This window comes from Bombina bombina, chromosome 2, assembly GCF_027579735.1.
Source record: "Bombina bombina isolate aBomBom1 chromosome 2, aBomBom1.pri, whole genome shotgun sequence".
Classification (NCBI taxonomy): domain Eukaryota; kingdom Metazoa; phylum Chordata; class Amphibia; order Anura; family Bombinatoridae; genus Bombina; species Bombina bombina.
The window spans coordinates 964,068,260-964,090,615 of NC_069500.1; the positions used below are offsets into that span (position 1 = coordinate 964,068,260).

Sequence of the window (22,356 nt, forward strand, 5' to 3'; positions counted from 1 at the left end):
CTATAACCACAAAAGATGGGTACAATTAGAAGACTTAATTTCAGACGTTCCACATTTGGGAAGACTGTGTTGGAGCATGGAGAAGTCAAAACATAAACTGATACATAACTCCCCACTGATAATAGAAACTTACGCTACATGGGAACATACCCTGACCAAGAATACTATCATTTCATCAAAACCATCCCCTCTCACTTCATTCATAGAAAACAGTCAATTTAAGATAGGTCATAAAGCCATACTAAACATATCAGACAAAAATATTCGCAATCTCTCTATTCACATGATAACATCAGGAGAAAAAATTATTTCTCAACGAGATCTATTGGACAAGGGCTATACCTATTTTTATAACTGGTTTAATTACCATAGAGTACATCGGTTAATCTCTCAACATGAACAAAGCAGAAACATGGTTAGACCACTAACACATTTTGAATCCGTATATATCCGTACATCACCGCTCTCTCATACCCTCTCATTGATATATAGAATACTAACCACTAACCCCCCTGGCTACATCCCACCGTACCTTGAGAACTGGGAAGATGACTTGGGAATAATACCACAAACAAGCACAACAATTTTCCAAAACATATTAAAAACGTCTGTATCACTATCCTTAGTTGAAATCAATTTAAAACTCCTTCACAGATGGTACCTTACCCCTAAGAAAATCCACCACCTATTCCAACACAGGTCAGATCAGTGCTGGAGATGTGGTCATAGAGGCAGCAACATGGCCCACGTGTGGTGGTGGTGTAATACAATCCAGAACTTCTGGAGAATAATTATAGCAGAAATAGAAACAATTCTAGAGACTCAGTTCCTTCTAGATCCGTTGGTTTGGTTGCTGTGCAATCCCCTAAAATTAAACACAAACCCTATAAAAAACTATTCTGTGATGACGAATAGTATAAAATTATTAATAGCAAAAATCTGGAAAAGCAAAACAGCCCCACCTTAGAGATGTAGTCACATAGAGTATCAGAATTTATAGAACTAGAGGAATACTATTACATAAAAAATAATAAGATGGACATATACACGGAAATGCTTACCACATGGGAACACTACCTCAAGCACAAAAGCCATAATCAGGATGTCCCGACACACTATAGCTAAAAATTAAACTGTACCCATTTTTGTGGAGCCACCATATAAAGGGTAATTACAAATACTAACACCAATGATGTATTGCATACAAGTAATTATTACGGGTTTAAACAATGGTAGCGACAAAAAGCCCATTGCCAAGTCGTATTACTAATTACTGAACAACCAAGCAGTACTCTCCTCTGTCTCATTCTTCTTTTCTTGTACATCTCTTTCTCCTTCGATCGTCTTTTCACCTTAACCGTACATTTAATGCTACACTTATGGTATAGATAATGCGTCAGGCTTGACCATACAGTCAACTACCAAGCCTTAACCTGCAGACCAGACCACAATTTGACCACAGACGATGCCTTCTTTATCTGTGAAGGTTACTTACATTACTTAAATTGTTGCTGTTTTTTCCTGATGTGACATTATACACAGGCGTTATTGTTACCTCATTACATTGAGGTTTTCTCTGTGAGTGCACATTCTTACTGCTGTTTGTTTGTGTATGTTCGCTTTTAAGGTGCAAATTATTAAACAGTGTTGCACTATTACTGGTATCCGTTTGATTTTTTCTGCACATATATCCAACGATTGAGACCTGTCCCTGCTGTTCTATACAAGGGGGACAGTCCTGGCACAGATCTGGAGGAGAGCTTTTACTTAAGTCCCAGTATGGGTCCACGTTTGACACTTACCTCATTTCAATTGAGGTACCCTCCTGTGAGTATATACCCTAAGTGTCTTGTGTGGTGCCTTCACAGTGAGATTTTAACCTGAACACGTGGTGTCCTCTATCAACTTTTACATTCTGTCCATTTCATTGGGTGTCTTTGGTGCAGTTTTTTCTGGACTTTTTTACCTATACTATTTTATATCATGTGGATTGTATTATTTTACTGATTCTCTCTTTGTATTGTATTGTAATATTTTGATCACTACTTATTCTGGTGTTCCACAATTCATGTACATTCATATTTCCCAGTGCATACTGTGTTGTTGGTTGCATTTTGTTGTGTGCATGTTATTTATAAGCCTTCCTATAATAACAATTTAGTGATGTGCCACCATTTATGAGCATACACATTCCCCAGTGCATATTGTGTTGTGGGTTGTATTTTGTATTGTGCATGTTATTTATCAGCCTTCCTATTATAATAATAATAATTTAGTTTTATCCTGTTCAGCGCTGTTCACAGCTTCCACTCTCTTGTGTATCTTATTTGTGTTTCGAAATAACTTGGGAAAAGTTATTCCGTATTTGTGGTTGTTCTGTGTCCAGCTGCAGACAGGGTGCATTATCTTATTTATTTATTGTACTATATCTATCTATCGTACCATATACTTTCTCTACTTCCTGCTACCTAGATCCACTGCAGCTTAGGCTCCTGTCCTTCAAAGCGTATATCATTGCTTGTCAGTGATATATTCTACTATTTTATTTTTAGGTTTTTTTAAATTTGTAATTTAGATTTTTTAATTTTATTAGAATAGTTATGTTACGTTGATTTATAGTTTAAACCTAGTTTCTTTCATGTAATTAGCAAGAGTCCATGAGCTAGTGACGTATGGGATATACATTCCTACCAGGAGGGGCAAAGTTTCCCAAACCTCAAAATGCCTATAAATACACCCCTCACCACACCCTCAAATCAGTTTTACAAACTTTGCCTCCTATGGAGGTGGTGAAGTAAGTTTGTGCTAGATTCTACGTTGATGTGCGCTCTGCAGCAGGTTGGAGCCCGGTTTTCCTCTCAGCGTGCAGTGAATGTCAGAGGGATGTGAGGAGAGTATTGCCTATTTGAATTCAATGATCTCCTTCTACGGGGTCTATTTCATAGGTTCTCTGTTATCGGTCGTAGAGATTCATCTCTTACCTCCCTTTTCAGATCGACGATATACTCTTATATATACCATTACCTCTACTGATTCTCGTTTCAGTACTGGTTTGGCTTTCTACTACATGTAGATGAGTGTCCTGGGGTAAGTAAGTCTTATTTTCTGTGACACTCTAAGCTATGGTTGGGCACTTTTATATAAAGTTCTAAATATATGTATTCAAACATTTATTTGCCTTGACTCAGAATGTTCAACGTTCCTTATTTCAGACAGTCAGTTTCATATTTGGGATAATGCATATGAATAAATCAATTTTTTTCTTACCTTAAAATTTGATTTTTTTCCCTGTGGGCTGTTAGGCTCGCGGGGGCTGAAAATGTTTCATTTTATTGCGTCATTCTTGGCGCTGACTTTTTTGGCGCAAAATTTTTTTTCTGTTTCCGGCGTCATACGTGTCGCCGGAAGTTGCGTCATTTTTGACGTTTTTTTGCGCCAAAAGTGTTGGCGTTCCGGATGTGGCATAATTTTTGGCGCCAAATAATGTGGGCGTCTTTTTTGGTGCTAAAAAATATGGGCGTCACTATTGTCTCCACATTATTTAAGTCTCATTATTTATTGCTTCTGGTTGCTAGAAGCTTGTTCACTGGCTTTTTTTCCCATTCCTGAAACTGTCATTTAAGGAATTTGATCAATTTTGCTTTATATGTTGTTTTTTTCTATTACATATTGCAAGATGTCCCAGATTGACACTGAGTCAGAAGATACTTCTGGAAAAACGCTGCCTGGTGCTGGATCGACCAAAGTTAAGTGTATCTGCTGTAAACTTGTGGTATCTGTTCCTCCAGCTGTTGTTTGTAATGAATGTCATGACCAGGGATAGGCACGGACCAAGGCTGTGGCGGACATTTTCCAAAGTACAGATATTAGTGAAGGACACCAAGGTACATTTCAATTTAAAAACATCAAAAAACACTCTCTTTACAGAGAGGGTAGTGGATACATGGTGGAATAGCCATCCAGCAGAAGTGGTAGAGACAGTGAAGTAGTTTAAACATGCATGGGATAGGCATAAGGGTATGCTAGATATAAGATAAGGCCAGGAACTAATGAAAGTATTCAGAAAATTGGGCAGACTAGATAGGCCAAATGGTTCCTATCTGCCGACATAATCTATCTTTCTATAAGTCAGAAGAGGAAAACTTTGCTGTCAAATGGGCTGCACGTTGGACGCCCCTGGTCTAGTTCCACAAGTACAAATTAGCCATCTAATCAAACAAGTTTAAAATAACATTTATATAAAGACTGCTTGTGGTATTACCTTTTATTTATTTTTTTGGTTATATTGAGAGTCTGTAACTTCTGACCAAACCCACCCACCTTGATGTTAATTGCATGATCATCATGGTTGGTTACTTACTTATTTACTTAATGTTTGTCAGAGTAGGCAGCAGTCTTCCACACAAGAACACCAGCAGCATGCTGCCGCACAGACCAAGCAATTTGGATGGGACACAACTGACGGTTAGTTGACTGCAGGCAGCTTGCTTCTTCCCTCACTTTCCTGCTACTAAGTGTGGCGCTGCTTGGGTCAAGGAGGAGTAAGGACCAGCATTCATCTGTCCTACTCCTCCGTGTACGGACACCTTGCCTATCCCTGGTCATGACAAACGTGTTAATGCAGATAATATTTCCTTTAGTAATGTTACATTACCTGTTGCTGTTCCGTCAACATCTAATACTCAGAGTGTTCCTGTTAACATAAGAGATTTTGTTTCTAAATCCATTAAGAAGGCCATGTCTGTTATTCCTCCTTCTAGTAAACGTAAAAGGTCTTTTAAAACTTCTCATTTTTCAGATGAATTTTTAAATGAACATCATCATTCTGATTCTGATAATGGTTCCTCTGGTTCAGAGGATTCTGTCTCAGAGGTTGATGCTGATAAATCTTCATATTTATTCAAAATGGAATTTATTCGTTCTTTACTTAAAGAAGTCTTAATTGCATTAGAAATAGAGGATTCTAGTCCTCTTGATACTAAATCTAAACGTTTAAATAAGGTTTTTAAATCTCCTGTAGTTATTCCAGAAGTTTTTCCTGTCCCTGATGCTATTTCTGAAGTAATCTCCAGGGAATGGAATAATTTGGGTAATTCATTTACTCCTTCTAAACGTTTTAAGCAATTATATCCTGTGCCATCTGACAGATTAGAGTTTTGGGACAAAATCCCTAAAGTTGATGGGGCTGTCTCTACTCTTGCTAAACGTACTAGGATAGTACTTCCTTTAAGGATCCTTTAGATAGGAAGATTGAATCCTTTCTAAGAAAAGCTTACTTATGTTCAGGTAATCTTCTTAGACCAGCTATATCTTTAGTGGATGTTGCTGCAGCGTCAACTTTTTGGTTAGAAGCTTTAGCGCAACAAGTAACAGATCATAATTCTCATAGCATTGTTAATCTTCTTCAACATGCTAATAACTTTATTTGTGATGCCATATTTGATATCATTAGAGTTGATGTCAGGTATATGTCTCTAGCTATTTTAGCTAGAAGAGCTTTATGGCTTAAAACTTGGGATGCTGATATGTCTTCTAAGTCAACTTTGCTTTCCCTTTCTTTCCAGGGTAATAAATTATTTGGTTCTCAGTTGGATTCTATTATCTCAACTGTTACTGGAGGGAAAGGAACTTTTTTACCACAGGATAAAAAATCTAAAGGTAAATTTAGGTCTAATAATCGTTTTCGTTCCTTTCGTCACAATAAGGAACAAAAGCCTGATCCTTCACCCACAGGAGCGGTATCAGTTTGGAAACCATCTCCAGTCTGGAATAAATCCAAGCCTTTTAGAAAACCAAAGCCAGATCCCAAGTCCACATGAAGGTGCGGCCCTCATTCCAGCCCAGCTGGTAGGGGGCAGATTACGTTTTTTCAAAGAAATTTGGATCAATTCAATTCACAATCTTTGGATTCAGAACATTGTTTCAGAAGGGTACAGAATTGGCTTCAAGATAAGGCCTCCTGCAAAGAGATTTTTTCTTTCCTGTGTCCCAGTAAATCCAGCGAAAACTCAAGCATTTCTGAAATGTGTTTCAGATCTAGAGTTGGCTGGAGTAATTATGCCAGTTCCAGTTATGGAACAGGGGCTGGGGTTTTATTCAAATCTCTTCATTGTACCAAAGAAGGAGAATTCCTTCAGACCAGTTCTGAATCTAAAAATATTGAATCGTTATGTAAGGATACCAACATTCAAAATGGTAACTATAAGGACTATCCTGCCTTTTGTTCAGCAAGGGCATTATATGTCCACAATAGATTTACAGGATGCATATCTGCATATTCCGATTCATCCAGATCACTATCAGTTTCTGAGATTCTCTTTCCTAGACAAGCATTACCAGTTTGTGGCTCTGCCGTTTGGCCTAGCAACAGCTCCAAGAATTTTTACAAAGGTTCTCGGTGCCCTTCTGTAATCAGAGAACAGGGTATTGTGGTATTTCCTTATTTGGACGATATCTTGGTACTTGCTCAGTCTTCACATTTAGCAGAATCTCATACGAATCGACTTGTGTTGTTTCTTCAAGATCATGGTTGGAGGATCAATTTACCGAAAAGTTAATTGATTCCTCAGACAAGGGTAACCTTTTTAGGTTTCCAGATAGATTCAGTGTCCATGACTCTGTCTCTGACAGACAAGAGACGTCTAAAATTGATCTCAGCTTGTCGAAACCTTCAATCACAATCATTCCCTTCGGTAGCCTTATGCATGGAAATTCTAGGTCTTATGACTGCTGCATCGGACGCGATCCCCTTTGCTCGTTTTCACATGCGACCTCTTCAGCTCTGTATGCTGAACCAGTGGTGCAGGGATTACACAAAGATATCTCAATTAATATCTTTAAAACCGATTGTACGACACTCTCTGATGTGGTGGACAGATCACCATCGTTTAGTTCAGGGGGCTTCTTTTGTTCTTCCGACCTGGACTGTAATTTCAACAGATGCAAGTCTGACAGGTTGGGGAGCTATTTGGGGGTCTCTGACAGCACAAGGGGTTTGGGAATCTCAGGAGGTGAGATTACCAATCAATATTTTGGAACTCCGTGCAATTTTCAGAGCTCTTCAGTCATGGCCTCTTCTAAGGAGAGAATCGTTCATTTGTTTTCAGACAGACAATGTCACAACTGTGGCATACATCAATCATCAAGGAGGGACTCACAGTCCTCTGGCTATGAAAGAAGTATCTCGAATACTGGTATGGGCGGAATCCAGCGGCTGTCTAGTTTCTGCGGTTCATATCCCAGGTATAGACAATTGGGAAGCGGATTATCTCAGTCGCCAAAGGTTACATCCGGGCGAATGGTCTCTTCACCCAGAGGTATTTCTTCAGATTGTTCAAATGTGGGGACTTCCAGAAATAGATCTGATGGCTTCTCATCTAAACAAGAAACTTCCCAGGTATCTGTCCAGATCCAGGGATCCTCAGGCGGAAGCAGTGGATGCATTGTCACTTCCTTGGAAGTATCATCCTGCCTATCTCTTTCCGCCTCTAGTTCTTCTTCCAAGAGTAATCTCCAAGATTCTGAAGGAATGCTCATTTGTTCTGCTGGTGGCTCCAGCATGGCCTCACAGGTTTTGGTATGCGGATCTTGTCCGGATGGCCTCTTGCCAACCGTGGACTCTTACGTTAAGACCAGACCTTCTGTCGCAAGGTCCTTTTTTCCATCAGGATCTCAAATCCTTAAATTTAAAGGTATGGAGATTGAACGCTTGATTCTTAGTCAAAGAGGTTTCTCTGACTCTGTGATTAATACTATGTTACAGGCTCGTAAATCTGTATCTAGGAAGATATATTATAGAGTCTGGAAGACTTACATTTCTTGGTGTCTTTCTCATCATTTTTCCTGGCATTCTTTTAGAATTCCCAGAATTTTACAGTTTCTTCAGGATGGTTTGGATAAAGGTTTGTCTGCAAGTTCCTTGAAAGGACAAATCTCTGCTCTTTCTGTTCTTTTTTACAGAAAGATTGCTAATCTTCCTGATATTCATTGTTTTGTACAAGCTTTGGTTCGTATATAGCCTGTCATTAAGTCAATTTCTCCTCCTTGGAGTTTGAATTTGGTTCTGGGGGCTCTTCAAGCTCCTCCGTTTGAACCTATGCATTCATTGGACATTAAATTACTTTCTTGGAAAGTTTTGTTTCTTTTGGCCATCTCTTCTGCTAGAAGAGTTTCTGAATTATCTGCTCTTTCTTGTGAGTCTCCTTTTCTGATTTTTCATCAGGATAAGGCGGTGTTGCGAACTTCTTTTAAATTTTTACCTAAGGTTGTGAATTCTAACAACATTAGTAGAGAAATTGTGGTTCCTTCATTATGTCCTAATCCTAAGAATTCTAAGGAGAAATCATTGCATTCTTTGGATGTAGTTAGAGCTTTGAAATATTATGTTGAAGCTACTAAGAATTTCTGAAAGACTTCTAGTCTATTTGTTATCTTTTCCGGTTCTAGGAAAGGTCAGAAGGCCTCTGCCATTTCTTTGGCATCTTGGTTAAAATCTTTAATTCATCATGCCTATGTCGAGTCGGGTAAAACTCCGCCTCAAAGGATTACAGCTCATTCTACTAGGTCATTTTCTACTTCCTGGGCGTTTAGGAATGAAGCTTCGGTCGATCAGATTTGCAAAGCAGCAACTTGGTCTTCTTTGCATACTTTTACTAAATTCTACCATTTTGATGTGTTTTCTTCTTCTGAAGCAGTTTTTGGTAGAAAAGTACTTCAGGCAGCTGTTTCAGTTTGATTCTTCTGCTTATAATTTCAGTTTTTTTCATTATAAGATTTAAACTTTATTTTGGGTGTGGATTATTTTCAGCGGAATTGGCTGTCTTTATTTTATCCCTCCCTTTCTAGTGACTCTTGCGTGGAAGATCCACATCTTGGGTAGTCATTATCCCATACGTCACTAGCTCATGGACTCTTGCTAATTACATGAAAGAAAACATAATTTATGTAAGAACTTACCTGATAAATTCATTTCTTTCATATTAGCAAGAGTCCATGAGGCCCACCCTTTTTGTGGTGGTTATGATTTTTTTGCATAAAGCACAATTATTCCAATTCCTTATTTTTTATGCTTTCGCACTTTTTTCTTATCACCCCACTTCTTGGCTATGCGTTAAACTGATTTGTGGGTGTGGTGAGGGGTGTATTTATAGGCATTTTGAGGTTTGGGAAACTTTGCCCCTCCTGGTAGGAATGTATATCCCATACGTCACTAGCTCATGGACTCTTGCTAATATGAAAGAAATGAAATTATCAGGTAAGTTCTTACATAAATTATGTTTTTTTTATTTCACAGGTAAGTTTTTATTTATTTTAAGATAGTTACAGTATATTGTATATTTTAATTTAAAGTTAGGGGTGTGTTAGGTTTAGGGGTTAATACTTTAATTTAGTGTTTTCCTAAGAGGGGGGACACCGGTTTAAAGGGTTAATAGGTTTATTTAGGTGTCAGCGATGTCGGGGAGCGGAGGAATAGGGGTTAATAATTATATGTTGTGTGGGCTATGTTGGGGAGTGGCGGATTAGGGGTTAATAACTTTTATTAGTGTTGGCAATGTCGGGGAGCGTCGGAATTGGGGTTAACAATTATATTTTGTGTGGGCGATGTCGGAGGTGGTGGATTAGGGGTTAATAACTTTTATTAGTGTTGGCAATGTCGGGGAGCGGTGGAATATTGGTTAATAATTATATTTAGTGTCAGCAATGTCGGGGAGTGGTGGATTAGGGGTTAATAACTTTTGTTGGTGTCTGTGATGTCAGAGAGCGGCAGAATAGGAGTTAATAAATTTTCTTAGTGTCTGCGATGTCGGGGAGCAGCGGATTAGGGGTTAAAAACTTTTATTAGTGTCAGCGATGTTGGGGGTGGTGGATTAGGGGTGTTTAGATAGGGGTTTATGTTAGGATGCTAGGTTTAAATGTAACTTTCTTTTCCCCATAGACATCAATGGGGTTGCATTACGGCGATTTGCCATTCGGCACTTCAGGTGTTAATTTTTTTTCTAACACTTTCTCCCCATTGATGTCTATGGGGGAAAGCGTGCACAAGCACGTAAACTCAGCCCTTGGCTTTTGTGCGGTATGGAGCTTAACGCACCATACTGCACAGCACAAGGAGGCTTTCAGTAACTCGCAATGGCAGCACTATAGAGAGTGCAATAACGCAAATTTGTTATCGTTAGTTTTGCTCCCTGTTTAGCGCAAAACTCGTAATCTAGGTGTCTATTTTGGAAGCTTGTGTGCAATACTCTTTTGGCGCAGTGATACTATAACTTGTTCTACTCTTTTTGCTCAGATATCCTATTCTGTCTTGTATCTTGTCCATCACACACTTCCCTAAAGCTGGCCAGGATTAGATGTTAGTTGGTTTTAGGTTTATATGTTCCCTCCTGTTGTATATTCATAGAAAGAAGGATGGACAATTCATATTAAAATCCAAAAAGCTTTATTTGTATCCTTAAAAAGGTGGAAGGAAAACAAGTGCAATAAGGTAAGCGTAGCACCACCTGACTTATGCATTTCGCCTCCTGTTGTATAGCATAATGCTAGGATGTTTGCCAACAGGGAGAAAATAATTTTTTTGCTCATGCGCAAACACAGATCAAAGTAAACTTTAACACAGGCTGATTAGCATGTGAGTGAAACTTCTGATATCTTTGGGTCAATTAATTAAATGCCGGACGGACATGATTCATTGTAGCGAATACTGTCCATCCGGCATTGCTAAATGCCGACAGAATAAGCTGTCGGCATTTAACATTGCACAAGCATTTTTTGGGAAATGTGTGTGCAATGCTGCCCCCTGCACATTCGCGGCCAATCGGCCGCTAGCAGGGGGTGTCAGTCATCCCGATCGTATCTGATCGGGATGATTGCAGTCCGCCACGAAGTTAAGGAGCAGCGGTCTTACGACCGCTGCTTCTTAACTTATGTTTCCGGCGAGCAGGAAACTTCGGGTGTAGATAGCAGTATCCACTGCTTATTAAAGTGATGGTAAACTTTAAACAATCAAATGCCATAAATGTAATCTTTGTTATTAAAAAAAGTACATGTGTACCTTTTTTTGTTTTTAATCCATCTGTGAAAGAGTTATATTAGTACATATAGTAATTCTTCTATTACAGTGTTATGCCGGCCCACATGGATGAACTCTTTTTTTTATGACAATTCAAGTGAACATCCAATCAACATGTGTGTCAGTTGACAATCTTGAAGTTCAGCCCCTTTAAAGTCCATAGAAAGCCTATGTAGAGAGTGGATTTGACTACTCTATACATCACAGCCTAGCCAAAAGAGGAAATGAAGGGGGGCGGAGGAACAGGCAATACCAATTAGGATTATAAACCTTTTATTATAAAATATATACACTTTAAAAAAAATAATTATGCGGTTTTACTTGCAAACTAATATATGTTTTATTACAAAATTCTTATAGTCTGAAATTTACCATCACTTTAACTTTCCTGCTTTTTCAAATAAAGATACCAAGAGAACAAAGAAAAATTAATAGTAGGAGTAAATTAGAAAGATGCTTAAAATTGCATGCTCTATCTGATTTCTGAAAGAAAAATTTTGGGCTTACTATCTCTTTAAATCTACCCTCATGACCGCGTTAACTTCTCCCCATAGACTTCAATGAAGGGCGCCAAAGAAAAAACACTTATTGCTCACACGCTAACCCAATGCTGCGTTAAAACTAAAGCACTAAAGCTGAAGGTAGTAATAAATATTTTACATTACAATGTTCTTTACATAGAAGAAAAAATTATTTAAAATTTTAAATATATTATATTTTTATATATATATATATATATATATATATATATATATATATACAGTATCTCACAAAAGTGAGTACACCCCTTACATTTTTGTAAATATTTTATTATAACTTTTCATGTGACAACACTGAAGAAATGACACTTTGCTACAATGTAAAGTAGTGAGTGTACAGCCTGTATAACAGTGTAAATTTGCTGTCCCCTCAAAATAACTCAACACACAGCCATTAATGTCTAAACTGTTGGCAACAAAAGTGAGTACACTCCTAAGTGGAAATGTCCAAATTGGGCCCAATGAGCCATTTTCCCTCCCCGGTGTCATGTGACTCATTAGTGTTACAAGGTCTCAGGTGTGAATGGGGAGCAGGTGTGTTAAATTTGGTGTTATCGCTCTCACACTCTCTCATACTGGTCACTCGAAGTTCAACATGGCAACTCATGGCAAAGAACTCTCTGAGGATCTGAAAAAAAAGAATAGTTGCTCTACATAAACATGGTCTAGGCTATAAGAAGATTGCCAAGACCCTGAAACTGAGCTGTAGCACGGTGGGCAAGACCATACAGCGGTTTCACAGGACAGGTTCTACTCAGAACAGGCCTTGCCAGGGTCGACCAAAGAAGTTGAGTGCACATGCTCAGCGTCATATCCAGAGATTGTCTTTGGGAAATAGACGTATGAGTGCTGTCAGCATTGCTGCAAAGGTTGAAGGGGTGGGGTCAGTCAGTCAGTGCTCAGACCATACGCTGCACACTGCATCAAATTGGCCTGCATGACTGTCGTCCCAGAAGGAAGCCTCTTCTAAAGATGATGCACAAGAAAGAAAGCCTGCAAACAGTTTGCTAAAGACAAGCAGACTAAGGACATGGATTACTGGAACCATGTCCTGTGGTCCGATGAGACCAAGATAAATTTATTTGGTTCAGATGGTGTCAAGCGTGTGTGGCGGCAACCAGGTGAGGAGTACAAAGACAAGTGTGTCTTGCCTACAGTCAAGCATGGTGGTGGGAGTGTCATGGTCTGGGCCTGCATGAGTGCTGCCGGCACTGGGGAGCTACAGTTCATTGAAGGAACCATGAATGCCAACATGTACTGTGATATACTGAAGCAGAGCATGATCCCCTCCCTACGGAGACTGGGCCCCAGGGCAGTATTCCAACATGATAATGACCCCAAACACACCTCCAAGGCGACCACTGCCTTGCTAAAGAAGCTGAGGGTAGAGGTGATGGACTGGCCAAGCATGTCTCCAGACCTAAACCCTATTGAGCATCTGTGTGGCATCCTCAAACAGAAGGTGGGGGAGCGCAAGCTCTTTAACATCCACCAGCTCTGTGATGTTGTCATGGAGGAGTGGAAGAGGACTCCAGTGGCAACCTGTGAAGCTCTGGTGAACTCCATGCCCAAGAGGGTTAAGGCAGTGCTGGAAAATAATGGTGGCCACATAAAATATTGACACATTGGGCCCAATTTGGACATTTCCACTTAGGGGTGTACTCACTTTTGTTGCCAACGGCTTAGACATTTATGGCTGTGTGTTGAGTTATTTTGAGGGGACAGCAAATTTAGACTGTTATACAGGCTGTACACTCACTACTTTACATTGTAGCAAAGTGTAATTTCTTCAGTGTTGTCACATGAAAATATATAATAAAAAATTTACAAAAATGTGAAGGGTATACTCACTTTTGTGAGATACTGTATATATATATATTTGTGTGTGTATATATATATATACTGTATATATATATATATATATATATATACACTGTATATATACTGTATATATATATATATGATTACTTTTTTGTAAAATATATATATGTGTGTGTATATACATAGGTATATTTATTTATATATAAAATATTGGAATTTAAAATATTTTCAGTAAAAACACAGTTAAACACATTATTAAATGTTAAAATTGTTAAAAAATTATTTTTAAACTTTTAAGGTATTTGAGTGAAAATGGCTCAAAAATGTATATATGTGTGTATATATGTGTTTATTTGTGTATATTTGTATGTATATCCATATATAAACAAATAAAAAAATAATAATATTTATAAATGTCATTTTTATCAGAAAGTGTATATATGAGTGTAACACTTTATTTTAATGTACTTATGTTGTGTTTGAAGCATATTTTACTATGTACACTTTATGTTAGGTCTTCTGTCGCTCTAACTTGATTGAACGCAAATTCTGTTTAAGTTCAAGTGCACCCATTTACTTTCAACTTCAAGGTAGTGCAGTCTTAAATATTGCTTATTGCGACCAACATTAACTTTAGCACTACACTTGTAATCTAGCCCTATAAGTGTAGCATGTGCTATAATCCCATTAACATCACCAAGGTGAAGTCTATGTTAGTATTTATTCCATGTTTATCATTCAGAAGGGGACAGAAAAAAAAAGACACTGCTGTCTGACTTATGCCTAACATGCTGATTTATGGAATAAACACTAAAGCTGTTTCTATTGAAAAACTATTGTAAATAGTCATCAGAAACATGACAGGCAAGCTGACAAAAATTGAGCCAGCTAAGTGTGAGTGATATGGTGGAAAGCAAGACATTTAGCTATTCCCCTACTTTGTTATTCTTTGGGTCAGCAGATATCAACTAAAAAAAATTTGGCTGTAAATCAAACACTTTTTTTGAGGAAGTGACTGAATATTTCAAGAAATAATTCTGCTGCCAAGTCATAATTTCCATTTGACTAAAAATGTTTATATAATATTGTCCAGACTACAATCCATTTATGAGAATGGAATGACAACAGATCTGCAATGTAAGTTCACACATTTACAAGCTATACTCCATATTGTCTAACTGATCCTGCCTCAGTGTATTATTATTATTATTTTCATTTATTTGTATAGCGCCACAAAATTCCGTAGCATGCTAATGTTATGAAAGAATTGGAAATGAGGCTAAGAAAGAAAATGGTACATTGGTTTATATTTGCTATATATTCAAAATATTTCATATTGCAATTTATTTTATTCTAAACATTCTAAACAACACCCTAACAATTTTATAATGAGTAAAACATCCTTAATGTATATATTTTAATTATTTTTAATGTCCAAATATTGTTCATTTTAAGATATTTTAAGTCACTAGGGTCTATCTAGCAGTAAGTTCTTTAATTAATTAAATCCATAATAATTGCTCAGTGTGTCCAGAATATGACATAATTCTCTTATGTGACAACTAAGTGCTCAAGATATTGTGCTGCCTGTGTCCAAGAATGAAATAATGCACCTAAGCTTTCATCCACCCAAACATACGCTTGATTACGAGTTTTGTGGTAAGCTGACAGGTCCTAACGCTGCTTTTTTACGCCCGCTACTATTACGAGTCTTGTAGGTTTAGGGGCACCACACACTTTTTTGGTCTTAACGCAAATCAACTTAAGTAAATTTCGTAAAGTCTTTTTCAATGGAACTTGCATAGTGCCGGTATTACGAGTTTGTCCTGGGAGGCCAAAAAGTGAGCGGTACACCCTATCACGTCAAGATTCCTAAGGCATTTTAAAGTCAGTAGTTATGAGTTTTACACTACAAAGCTGTAGCATAAAACTCATAACTAAAGTGCTAAAAAGTACACTAAACACCCATAAACTACCTATTAACCCCTAAACCGAGGCCCTCCCGCATCACAAACACTAAAATTATTAACCCCTAATCTGCCTCTCCTGAAATCGACCCCACTATAATAAACATATTAAACCCTGAACCGCCGCACTCTCGCCTCGCAAACACTAGTTAAATATTATTAACCCATAATCTGCCGCCCCTAACATCACCGCCACCTAAATTATACTTATTAACCCCTAATCTGCCGCTCCGGACATCGCCGCCATGTACATTATACCTATTAACCCCTAATCTGCTGCCCCCAACATTGCCGCCACCTACCTACATTTATTAACCCCTAATCTGCCATCCCCAGCGTTGCTGCCACTATTCTAAATTTATTAACACTTTAAACCTAAGTCTAACCCTAACACCCCCTAACCTAAATATAATTTAAATAAATCTAAATAAAATTCCTATCATTACCTAAATTATTCCTATTTAAAACTAAATACTTACCTGTAAAATAAACCCTAAGCTAGCTACAATATAACTAATAGTTACATTGTATCTAGCTTAGGGTTTATTTTTATTTTACAGGCAAGTTTATATTTATTTTAACTAGGTAGAATAGTTACTAAATAGTTATTAACTATTTAATAACTACCTAGCTAAAATAAATACAAATTTACCTGTAAAATAAAACCTAACATAAGTTACACTAACACCTAACCTAACCCTGCAATTAAATAAATTACCTAACTTAAATACAATTTAATAAATTAAATAAAATTAGCTCAATTAAAAAACCCCCACTAAATAACAGAAAATAAAAAACAAATTACAAGATATTTAAAATAATTACACCTAATCTAATAGCCCTATGAAAATAAAAAAGCCCCCCCAAAGTAAAAAAAAACCCTAGCCTAAACTAAGCTATCAATATTAACCGCGGGGCATTGCCCCAAAGAAATCAGCTCTTTTTACCTGAAAAAGAAATACAAACAACCCCCCAACAGTAAAACCCACCACCCACACAACCAACCCCCCAAATAAAACCCTAACTAAAAAAACCTAAGCTCCCCATTGCCCTAAAAAGGGCATTTGGATGGACATTGCCCTTAAAAGCGAATTTAGCTCTATTGCTGCCCTAAAAATAAAACCCACCCAATACACCCTTTAAAAATCCTAACACTAACCCCCTGAAGATCCACTTACCAGGAGAAGTCTTCATCCAAGCGGCACAAGATTTCCTCAACAAAACCGGCAGAAGTGGTCCTCCAGACGGGCAGAAGTGGTCCTCCAGAAGGGCAGAAGTCTTCATCCAGACGGCATCTTCTATCTTCATCCTTCCGACGCGGAGCGGCTCCATCTTCAAGACATCCGGTGCGGAGCATCCTCTTCAATCGACATCTTCTTCTGGAATGAAGGTACCTTTAAGTGATGTCATCCAAGATGGCGTCCCTTAGATTCTGATTGGCTGATAGAATTCTATCAGCCAATCGGAATTAAGGTAGAAAAAATCCTATTGGCTGATGCAATCAGCCAATAGGATTGAGCTTGTATTCTATTGGCTGATTGGAACCTGATTTTCAACCTTAATTCCGATTGGCTGAATTCTATCAGCCAATCGGAATCTAAGGGACTCCATCTTGGATGACGTCATTTAAAGGTACCTTCATTCGTCGGGTAGTTGTTGTTGGAAGAGGATGCTCCACATCAGATGTCTTGAAGATGGACCCGCTCCGCGTCGGAAGGATGAAGATAGAAGATGCCGTCTGGATGAAGACTTCTGCCCGTCTGGAGGACCACTTCTGCCAGCTTCATTGAGGACATCTTGCTGCTTGGATGAAGACTTCTCCCAGTAAGTGTATCTTCGGGGGTTAGTGTTAGGATTTTTTAAGGGTTTATTGGGTCGGTTTTATTTTTAGGTTAGGGCTTTGGGCTGCAATAGAGCGAAATGCCCTTTTAAGGGCAATGCCCATACAATTGCCCTTTTCAGGGCAATGGGGAGCTTAGGTTTTTTTAGTTAGGGTTTTATTTGGGGGGTTGGTTGTGTGGGTGGTGGGTTTTACTGTTGGGGGGGTTGTGTGTATTTTTTTTTTACAGGTAAAAGAGCTGATTTCTTTGGGGCAATGCCCCGCAAAAGGCCCTTTTAAAGGCCATTGTTAGTTTATTGTAGGCTAGGGTTTTTTTTTAATTTTGGGTGGGCTTTTTTTATTTTGATAGGGCTATTAGATTAGGTGTAATTAGTTTCTTGTAATTTGTTTTTTATTTTCTGTAATTTAGTGTTTGTTTGTTTTTTGTAATTTAGCTAATTGTATTTGATTTATTTAATTGTATTTCATTTAGGTAATTTATTTAATTGTAGTAAAGTGTTAGGTTTTATTTTACAGGTAAATTTGTATTTATTTTAGCTAGGTAGTTATTAAATAGTTAACTATTTAGTAACTATTCTACCTAGTTAAAATAAATACAAACTTGCCTGTAAAATAAAAATAAAACCTAAGCTAGCTACAATGTAACTATTAGTTATATTGTAGCTAGCTTAGGGTTTATTTTACAGGTAAGTATTTAGTTTTAAATAGGAATAATTTAGGTAATAATAGTAGGTTTTATTTAGATTTATTTAAATTATATTTAAGTTAGTGAGTGTTAGGGTTAGACTTAGGTTTAGGGATTAATACATTTAGTATAGTGGCGGCGACATTGGGGGCGGCAGATTAGGGGTTAATAAATGTAGATAGGTAACAGCAATGTTAGGGACTGCAGATTAAGGGTTAATAATATACTAATGTTTGCGAGGCGGGAGTGCGGCGGTTTAGGGGTTAATATGTTTATTATAGTGGTGGCAATGTCCGGAGCGGTAGATTAGGGGGTAATAAATATAATCTAGGTGGCGACAATGTCGGGGCGACAGATTAGGGTTTAATAAGTGTAAGATTAGGGGTGTTTAGACTCGGGGGTTCATGTTAGGGAGTTAGGTGTAAACATACTTTTATTTCCCCATAGGAATCAATGGGGCTGCGTTACTGATTTTTACTCTGCTTTATTGCAGGTGTTAGACTTTTTCTCAGCCGTCTCTCCCCATTGATGTCTATAGGGCAATCGTGCACGAGCACATATAACCAGCTCACCGCTCACTTAAGCAGCGCTGGTATTGGAGTGCAGTGTGAAGCTCAATTTTGCTCTACGCTCACGTCTTGCCTGCTAACGCCGGGTTGATAAAAACCCATAATACCAGCGCTGCAGGGAAGTGAGCGGTGAGAATAATCTGCAAGTTAGCACCGCACCCCTGTTACCGCAAAACTCGTAATCTAGCCGATAGTCAGCAGTCTCAAAACTGGAATGTCAGCACACGAGAATGCTGATATCCCGCTGCACTGCTGGTTTCAAGCGGAAACAATGCCCAGATGTGCAACTAGCATTGCTGATTGGGTTAGTTCTCTCTGCTCCTGGGTGGTACTTTAACTATGTGTTTAACCCATTTTGCAGGGGTTCAACACATAGCGTTGCAAGATCATTAATAATAAAATGAAATACTCTAATAAACTAGAGCTCGCAATTATATCACTATAATGGCTCTTTCTATTAGTTTAGTGCCACCCCTGTATCCCCACTGTGCAATCTGAGTGCTATCTACCTGATTTTACATGGATACACACTTCTTCTATGTTTTCCAGTAATCTTGTTTATTCTGTGAAGTATTTTGTTTTTACCTTTACGTTAGAAATGTCATACTGTCCTGGGCCAGGAGAGATACAGTTCTGTTGAGCACCAAAATCCCTCTTTGTCATTGAAAGAAATGGGGCATATCCACCTATAGAAAAAAATAAATCAGCATTATATTTCAGATAAGTAATTGCTTCTCTTTCCTAAACAAAACATATAAACCACAGAAACAAAACATCATTTCAAATTGGCACCAGCTTCTTTTTGATATATTTTTCAATCAGAATATGTCTTGTACATGGGGAAAGGAAAAAATCAATAGTCAGAAATACAACAAAAGAAAATATTCTTTCCTGTAGCTTTACCTGCGTCTTTCTTTTAACCTAACATGCTTGATATTCTCTACTACAAGCTGATAGACAACAACACACTAAATGGAATTCACTTGTATAAATGTTACATTTGCTATGACCTCAGAGTCATTAAAGGGACTGTAAATGCATTGTAATGATTACAAATAATTTTCTGTATTAACACATAGGGGCCGATTTCAGGCTCGCCAGAAACAGGAGTTAAGAAGCAGCAGTTTTAAGACCACTGCTCCTTAACTCGTATGCCTCCTCTGAGGCGATGGGCAGCAATCCGCCCGATCGAATACGATTGAGTTGATTGACACCCCTGCTAGCGGCCGATTGGTCACGAATCTGCAGGGGGCAGCATTGCACAAGCAATTCACCAGAACTGCTTGGCTGTCGGCATTTATCGATGTCTGGCAGACATGATCGCTACAGCGGATCATGTCTGCCAGACACTTGATAAATCGACCCCCTTGTTAGCTGCACCCACTACTTGTTTTATATGGAGGAGCCAAATAACTGCAGTACTGGTACTGGAGTAGATACAGCTAGACACTGTTATTGTGTAAGCAAAAGTTTTGTATCTGACGATCCCTGCTAAAGCTAACTAGGGCCAGATATGTGGCAGGGTTAGATTTATAAAGTCTGCTATGTGGACTTCGAAACCTCAGAGTTTGAAAACTCTTAACTTTCAGAGTTAAATTACAGAAAAGGTGGGTAAAATAAATAATAAAAATGCAATGCAAAGTGCATTTTATATTACAATCTCAAAGGGTTTACTGTTTATTTAAAAGGATATGAAACCCCAAATTTTTATTTCATGGTATAAATAGAGCATGCAAATTTAAACAACTTTCTTAATTACTTCTATTATCATTTTTCTTTGTTTATCTTGGTATCTTTTGTTGAAAAGCAGGTAGATATGTTTGGCAGCCGGACCATTTCTGGAGCACTATATGGCAGTACTTTTTAAGAACGTTATTCACTTGCAAGAGCACTAGAGGGCAGCACTTTTTCTTGCCATGTAGTGTTCCAGATGCCTACCTAGGTATCTCTTCAACACAGAATATTATGGGAATAAAGCAAATTTGATTCTTAATGGTATGTGTTTAACCACCAAATAGGGGATAAATCAACATACTTAAAGGGCCATAATACCCAAATGTTTAAACACTTGAAAGTGATGCAGCATAGTTGTAAAAAGCTGATTAGAAAATATCACCTGAACATCTCTATGTAAAAAAGAAAGATATTTTACCTCAAAAGTTCCTCAGTAGCCACCTCCCATTCTAAAGGATTTCTAAGCTGCATATTAGTATGTCTGTCCCGGGACAACTGAAAGGATGAGCTTCGTGCACTCTCATATTATTTCACCAATCAGGTAAAGGAAGCTTACTATGAAATCTCATGAGAGTTAAGTCAAATCCCATGAGATCACAGTAAGAGTTCATGACCTCAGCACTGCTGATGCTGATTGGCTGCTGTTCATTTCTTCATTTTTTTTTATTTTTTTACCTGCAGCTGGGAGCAGCTGAGTATAACTTTTTACACAGAACTTACTCTGCTGAGCTGAGGAAATTGTGAGGTAAAATATCTTCCTTTTTTACATTGAGATGCTCAGGTGATATTTTCCTGTCAGCTTTTTACAGTTATACTGCATCAGTTTCAAGTGATTTAGCATATGAGTATTATGTCCCTTTAAAGTCCCACTTGGAGCCCATAGAACACTGCTGGTCCCAAGCAGAAAAGGCCATTGATCCAATCAGCAGAGCTAGTCGCACCGCTGGGTCTTGAAAAAGAAACAAAAATAACTCAAAATATATAGCACACATGATTTTGTATTGCTTGTCCCTTTGGAGGTTTTGCCTGAGAAGAGTTTTAAGAAGACTTGACTCTGGAATTATTTGTATATATTTCTATAGGAGGTCTCCTATTTGTGGTACTTTATACATTTATATAATATATAAAATTGTGTAAATCTAGAGGTTTAACTAACATTATGTTAGGGTCTATCTTATGCCAAACCCCAGGGGTGTCTGAGTGTTAAAGGGACAGTCTACTCCAGAATTGTTATTGTTTAAAAAAATAGATAATCCCTTAATTACCCATTCCCCTGTTTTGCACAACCAACACAGTTATATTAATACACTTTTTACCTTTGTGATTACCTTGTATCTAAGCCTTTGCAAACTGCCCCCTTATTTCAGTTCTTTTAACAGACTTGCATTTAGCCAATCAATGCCCTCTCATTTGTAACTTTACAAAAATCAAACGGTACAGTAACAGCATACAAAAAACATCACTTTGGTGTACGTGAAGACCCAGGGTTGCTGCCTTGACTCCCAAACAGTGAGACGTAAAAAGTCTTTACACAGCAATAAAAAAAACAATGGACGTAAAAAGTCTTAACACAGCACTAAAACATGAAACAGGAATAGGTATCGTTATAAAAAACCTTAAGAACAATAAGGGGTATACTGATTCTAAATGTGACTTTATTGAAAGTTTGTTGAGATTGGTCCTATATTGGAACTACATGGTATGTCAAATTGAAGGGTACGGCCATTGGATCCAATATCGCCCCATCACATGCCAATTTATTCATGAATGAATTTGAAGAGCGAGTCGTCTATGAGAATAACATGTTTAAAGAAATGGGCGCATTGTGGTGGCGCTTCATTGACGACGTGTTTGGCATATGGTGGGGTGACATTGGATCCCTTAATGACTTAGTAAAAGAACTTAGCTGTGCTGTGAGGGGATTGGAATTCTTTATAACCTATAGTAAGGTATCAGTATCTTTTTTGGACACAGTAGTATATAAAAGGGGACACACACTCATATTTGATCTCTACACTAAAGAAACTAACAGAAACACCTTGCTACACTATGATAGTTTCCCTCATAAAAAACTAAAAGATTCATTGCCTAAAAGTCAGTTACTGAGAGTGAAAAGAATTGTGAGCGAGGAAG

At 38.0% G+C, this 22,356-nt stretch overlaps 1 protein-coding gene across 1 annotated transcript in view; it reads right to left on the reverse strand.

The window, feature by feature from the left end:
- Positions 1 to 19,417, reverse strand: part of STPG2 (sperm tail PG-rich repeat containing 2) — an 829,206-nt gene extending 809,789 nt beyond the window's left edge. Inside the window, exons 1-2 of the mRNA XM_053700173.1 lie at positions 19,411 to 19,417; positions 19,075 to 19,175 (exon numbers count right to left, since the gene is read on the reverse strand). Of these exons, the coding sequence (XP_053556148.1) occupies positions 19,075 to 19,175; positions 19,411 to 19,417 (108 nt within the window). The remainder of the gene's footprint in view (positions 1 to 19,074; positions 19,176 to 19,410) is intronic.
- Between the last annotated feature and the right edge of the window lie 2,939 nt (positions 19,418 to 22,356).